This window comes from Electrophorus electricus, chromosome 1 (genome assembly GCF_013358815.1).
Source record: "Electrophorus electricus isolate fEleEle1 chromosome 1, fEleEle1.pri, whole genome shotgun sequence".
Taxonomy (NCBI): domain Eukaryota; kingdom Metazoa; phylum Chordata; class Actinopteri; order Gymnotiformes; family Gymnotidae; genus Electrophorus; species Electrophorus electricus.
The window spans coordinates 207716-213404 of NC_049535.1; the positions used below are offsets into that span (position 1 = coordinate 207716).

Genomic DNA, 5689 nt, shown 5'->3' on the forward strand with positions numbered 1-5689 from the left:
CACACCTGATTCCCACAGGATAAGGTAAGACTACAACAGTCATTTAGTCATTTCTCTCAACCACACAAACTCTCTTTCTCTTCTTCTCTCCCTTTCTCCCTCTCTTTATCTGATCTAGAGGACTCCTCTTTCCTACTGCTGCCCTTAGTGATGCTGCCAGAATTTTTCTGCGTTACTGCACTCAGTTGCTTTTCTGCTGTCACTCATGTCCAGTAGATACAGTGAGTTACAGCTTTAACTGTAATGAAGCCCGTGTCATGGGCTGCTGGATTGCACTGAAGAAGGGTGAATAGTTCTCATTCGCTTGTTCCAAACACCTGGATTTGCTAACTAGTTCAAAGCAGTGAGTGAGTCTTCAACTGTGTGATAGGAAAACCTGGCAGGATGTTTAGAAGTTGAACTCGCAAAGTCCTGGCTGTTAGGGGGAACTGTTAGGGTGAACGGTTAGAATGCGTTGTTAGAGTTCTCTGTGAGGAGTGGTCACAGGGCTTCTCATCAGTACGGTGTGGAATGTGCGATGGCTGTGGTGGCAGGGTGTGTCTGAGCAAAGGTTGCTAAGCAATTCTGAGCTGCCCACTGCAGAGTGTAATTTCTGCAGGACCTACAGGCGGATTGATCGAATGTCTGTAAACAAACAGGCTGGTTCTGTGTGAATCGTAATTCCATGATGAAGTTTGACCTCTTGGAGGAAACAGAATGTCTGCACATTTGATGTGCTTTCTGTTGAAGTCAGGCTTGGTTGTACTATGTTAGGAATATTTAAAACAGGTGTGCAAGTGTTACCTGTTCTCTGTAAGGGGGGGCAGGGGGTCACTGGTTCATTTTACAGTTACTGGGGCTTGTTTATTTTACAGTGCCACAGTAATATATCTGATCTAAGATCTTAAATGGTGTGTCTCTGAGTGTCTGTAAGACACTTTGAGACTAAAGGTGGGGTTGTTAATAATGTACTAGCCAAGACTGTGCCAGAATTCTTCCTGTCATATTCATGCTTGAGAAAACTTTGATTTGATTTGACTTCAAAATTGATGTTCCCTGCAGAGAAGTTAAAATGGCTTTGGTGTCTGAGTTTTTGGGTCAGCTCACATTGGGCTTTGGAGGGGTGAGTATTAAAAGACAAGTGAAAATCAGATTCAATTTATTGTGAAAAGGAGCATAACCAAGTGAGGCTTAAATTAAAAGTCCATTGCCAACACCAAGCGTTTATCTTCAGCTTGAACATGATGTCAACCATGACGTGACTCCCCAAAACTCTGTTCCCTCTTTAAAATATCAGGAGAAAGAGGCACGATTTCCCACAGTAGTACCAGCTGCAAACTTTGATCCAGAGAAGGATGCATCCTGGATTGATACAGCCATCAAAACCAAGGGTAGGACATGCTGACCTGCTAACCTGCTTCCTCATCTGTCATTAGTCATCTGAACATTTGGAGTCAGGGCTTAGGTGTCATGTCTTTTGAGGTGGATTTGTAATACATTTAACATACAAGAACAGAAACCAAAGAGCTTTCCATCCCCTGAGTGTTCACATATGTCCTGTTGGTGCCACATAGAGAGGCCTGCCAGTGATAGGTGAATAGGCTTGAATATGTGTTTGTGTCTGTTTATGTTTGCATGAGTGAATGTGTTTGCATGTGTATATGTTGTGTGCATGGGTTTGTTTGCATGTTTTTATTTGTGTGTGTGTGTGTGTGTGTGTGTGTGTGTGTGTGTGTGTGTGTGTGTGTGTGTGTGTGTGTGTGTTCATAGTGTTCATTTAGTTTTAGACCTGTTTAGCTCTGCAGTGTAATATAGAGGCTCAGAAGTGCCATCACCATTAGATCAAACTGAACATCCTCCTGCCTGATCTCATTTTTAGTCCATCTTATGACTCTCACAGACAGAACTGACTGCACTCCCATCCTTATAATTTTAAATAATCTATTTGTTTATATTCCTGCCTTTTTTGTAGACTATATATTCCTGTGTAGTTTTTATTTTTGTGCATAAATTTAATAGAATTTTAGTTATTATATTTTTTATTTAATTTTAGCATTTTTATTTAATCACTTTAAAATGCCATAAATGGCCTTGTGTATGCAATCTAGACATGTTTATGAAATGTAAATAAACGTTTATGAAATGTACTATATAAACAAACATATTTATGAAATGTAGTATAGAAAAAACATGTTTTCCCTCGGTGTGTGTCTTGTCTGGTGTTAAACAATGTTTTATTCCTAATCTGTTCCAGGAGTGGAGGAACATATAATCATTGACATCCTGACTAAGCGCACATATGCCCAGAGGAGAGAGATCGCCTTGGAATATGAAAGGAAAGCCAAAAAGGTTCATAAGCTTCAGACATTACTTCATGTGGCCTTGAGGTTCACTTTAGTGGATTTTAGTGGATTCTCCTCTCCATCCCCAGGTTCAGATTGGTACCTGTAGGAGGCAGAGCATTTAATGTCTTGGCCCCCAAACTCTGGAACACTTTATCTCAGTCTCTCCATCTCTGCTCCTCACTCTCATCTTTCAAATCACAATTTCAAACACACCTCTTTTTTCAACATTTCTCATAACTTCTCTTTCTATTTGTATTTGTTAATTAATGTGTTGATTGTGTCATTGTCTTTTTTCTCTCCATCTTTGTCATTGTAAAGCGACCTTGAGTCTGTGAAAGGCGTGATATCAATTAAACTTATTATTATTATTATTATTACTGGGTGCTGTAGGACATAATTACTGCTCTGAAGGGGGCGCTGTCAGGCTCTCTGGAGAATGTGATTCTGGGCTTGATGAGGAGCACAGTTCAGTATGACGCATTTGAGCTCAGAGCCTCAATGAAAGTGAGTTCTGCTTTACTACATTATATGACGTGTGCCTGCACTGTGTATCAGAGAGGCAGTACAACTCTGCTGTATCATTTTGTTGTTGTTTTTGTTTGTTTTGGTTTGGTTTGGAAGGGTCTGGGCACTGATGAGGAGAGTCTGATAGAGATTGTCTGCTCTCGTACCAATGAAGAACTACTGGAGATCAAGAAGACATACAGAGAGAGTAAGAGAAAGGCCCCTTTACTCCACACTTTAGGTCACTGAAGGGTTTCAGGGCCATAACTTGATCTTCCTCGCCACAGTGTTTAAGAAAGAGCTGGAGAAGGATGTAGCAGGAGACACTTCTGGGGACTTTGCTAAGCTCCTCCTGGCTCTGGTCCAGGTATAGAACAATGAACACTGATTTCTGCATAGAAACAGCAAATGTCTGCCTGACTTAACTGTGTGTGTGTGTGTGTGTGTGTGTGTGTGTGTGTGTGTGTAAACACATATTACAGGCTAAGAGAGATGAACCCAGCAACATAGTGGACTATGAGAAGATTGACAGTGATGCTAGAGTGAGTGTCCTTCAGACTAACAGACTAATTGTTTTTATCACTGGCGCACTACAGGAGAAAGTAAGACTCTGGAGTAGATCTCAGGAGTGTTAACAATGTGGTTGGATGTGTGTGATGTTTTGTGTAGGCTCTCTACGAAGCAGGGGTCAAGAGAAAGGGCACTGATGTAGCCACATGGATAACCATCTTCTCAGAAAGGAGTGTTCCACACCTCCAGAAAGGTACACACCAACATATCTTGGTGCACTGCCCCAGGCACAACAGATATAATCTAAAGATGTCTCTCTCTGTCAGTGTTTGAGAGGTTTAATCTAAATATGTCTCTCTCTTTCAGTGTTTGAGAGGTTTAATCTAAAGATGTGTGTGTCTCTCTCTCTCACTCTCTCAGTGTTTGAGAGGTATAAGAGCTACAGCCCATATGACATGAAGGAGAGCATTCAAAAGGAGGTGAAGGGAGATCTGGAGAAATCCTTTCTAACATTAGGTACCTCGCTCACCCATCCATACAGCAACCCCCACCCACCAGATCCATGTCAGTGTGGCAGGTGTGAGTGAGTGGATGGTAAGGTCTGGGAGCAGGACTACTCCCCTCCCCTCACACATGGAGTGTGTGCTTCCTTTCTTATTAGCAGAGTCACAACCTGTTTGATAGGACGCATTGTTTGATTTTGTGTGAAGCCCTGCAGAAACAGATTAATGGCAGCAAGCCTCAAGACGAGATATGGAGACCCCTCACCAAGAGGAGACACTGTAGCGAGACCCCTCACCAAGAGGAGACACTGTAGCGAGACCCCTCACCAAGAGGAGACACTGTAGCGAGACCCCTCACCAAGAGCAGACACTGTAGAGAGACCCCTCACCAAGAACAGACACTGTAGCGAGACCCCTCACCAAGAGGAGACACTGTAGCGAGACCCCTCACCAAGAGCAGACACTGTAGCGAGACCCCTCACCAAGAGGAGACACTGTAGCGAGACCCCTCACCAAGAGAAGACACTGTAGAGAGACCCCTCACCAAGAGCAGACACTGTAGAGAGACCCCTCACCAAGAGCAGACACTGTAGAGAGACCCCTCACCAAGAGAAGACACTGTAGAGAGACCCCTCACCAAGAACACACCAGCCTGCTAATGAGAATATTACACTCTCTCTCCCTCTCTTGTTTCTGTTTTCCTCTGCAGTGGAGTGCTTTGAAAACAAGCAGCTTTACTTTGCCAGTAAACTCAATGACGCTATGAAGGTGGGTGTTTCTTGTTAAAATAATGTATCTTTGAGCTCACGTTTCTCATATCTCCATTAGTGGTAGTTATCAGACAGTTATCAGTGGTACTTACACACACATGTACACACATATTAATACGTGTGTTTGTAGGGTAAAGGGGTCAAGGAAAAGGTGGTGAACCGGATTGTTGTCTCACGCTGTGAAGTCGACCTCCTGAAAATCCGCAAACAGTTTAAGAAACAGTTTGGTAAATCACTCTTTGCAACAATTGTGGTGAGTATCTCTCTCCTCTCTCTCTCTCTCACACACACACACACACACACACACACACACACACACACTCTCTCTCTCTCTCTCTCTCTCTCACTCACACTTTTCTTTATTTTTCTTTCCTCAGGAGCACACAAGGGGAGATTACCAGAGAGCTCTTCTTAATCTCTGTGGAGGAGATGATTAAGCATTATTGATGATATAGCATAGCAGCACTACGTTTCCCATCATTTCTAGCTGTAGTTCTCCTCAGAATATAAGATCCCTTTAGCTCTCATATTGTCAATATTTACATTTCAATTGTCAATATTTTACAATTTTGTATACAATATTGTATATTGGCATATTTTAGGCCATTTGTCAGCAGTGTCTTTCAGTAAACTGCTGAAAGAAGAAAGGATTTTAAGAATGTTTATGAAATATTTTTGTCATTAAACCTGTTCACCCAAAGATCCAACATCTTGAATATGGACATTAGTGCTGGTATGAATGTGACAGGTGCTGATCATTACACCACTAGATGGCGCTAAAGCTTTGGTTACCTCCGCTCTCAACGGGCCTGGTGAGAACCCTACAGCTGCATGTTAACATATATGAAATATCTTCAGTCATAAACTAGGGGAACAGATGAGTATGTAAAGACAAAAGGGTTTAGTCTAATTAAATGAGATATTTATATTATATTAGATATTTTATATTATATTAGATATTTTTCTTTTTTTTCTTGTATATTTAGCAGATGCAAGTAACAAAAATGCAAGAAATACAGTCATAAGTTTAATATATTCTGTAAATGTTTATCTGTTTTATTGTGACCATTCAAATATT

At 41.6% G+C, this 5689-nt stretch overlaps 1 protein-coding gene across 2 annotated transcripts; it reads left to right on the top strand.

Annotated features, from left to right (window-relative positions):
* Window positions 1–5048, top strand: anxa2b (annexin A2b). 2 transcript variants are annotated; one of them, XM_035529611.1, is made up of 13 exons: window positions 1–24; window positions 1042–1102; window positions 1277–1370; window positions 2234–2328; window positions 2715–2828; window positions 2946–3036; window positions 3116–3195; window positions 3311–3370; window positions 3498–3591; window positions 3759–3854; window positions 4551–4609; window positions 4742–4864; window positions 4989–5048. In XM_035529611.1, the coding sequence occupies exons 2-13, from the start codon at window positions 1052–1054 to the stop codon at window positions 5046–5048; spliced, it is 1017 nt and encodes a 338-aa protein (XP_035385504.1). In that variant the 5' UTR covers window positions 1–24; window positions 1042–1051. The 2 variants fall into 2 exon arrangements, with proteins under 2 accessions (XP_035385504.1, XP_035385512.1); XM_035529619.1 differs by lacking the exon at window positions 1–24 and having other exon boundaries at window positions 1052–1102; window positions 1280–1370.
* The last annotated feature ends 641 nt before the right edge of the window (window positions 5049–5689 follow it).

What these genes read in the sequence shown, in the direction of transcription:
- anxa2b (XM_035529611.1), top strand. Translation starts at nt 1,052, where the DNA reads ATGGCTTTGGTGTCTGAGTTTTTGGGTCAGCTCACATTGGGCTTTGGA. An exon ending in ATGAAAGGAAAGCCAAAAAG is followed by an intron (nt 2,329 to 2,714) that starts GTTCATAAGCTT and finishes TGGGTGCTGTAG; the next exon opens with GACATAATTACTGCTCTGAA. An exon ending in TGTTCCACACCTCCAGAAAG is followed by an intron (nt 3,592 to 3,758) that starts GTACACACCAAC and finishes TCACTCTCTCAG; the next exon opens with TGTTTGAGAGGTATAAGAGC.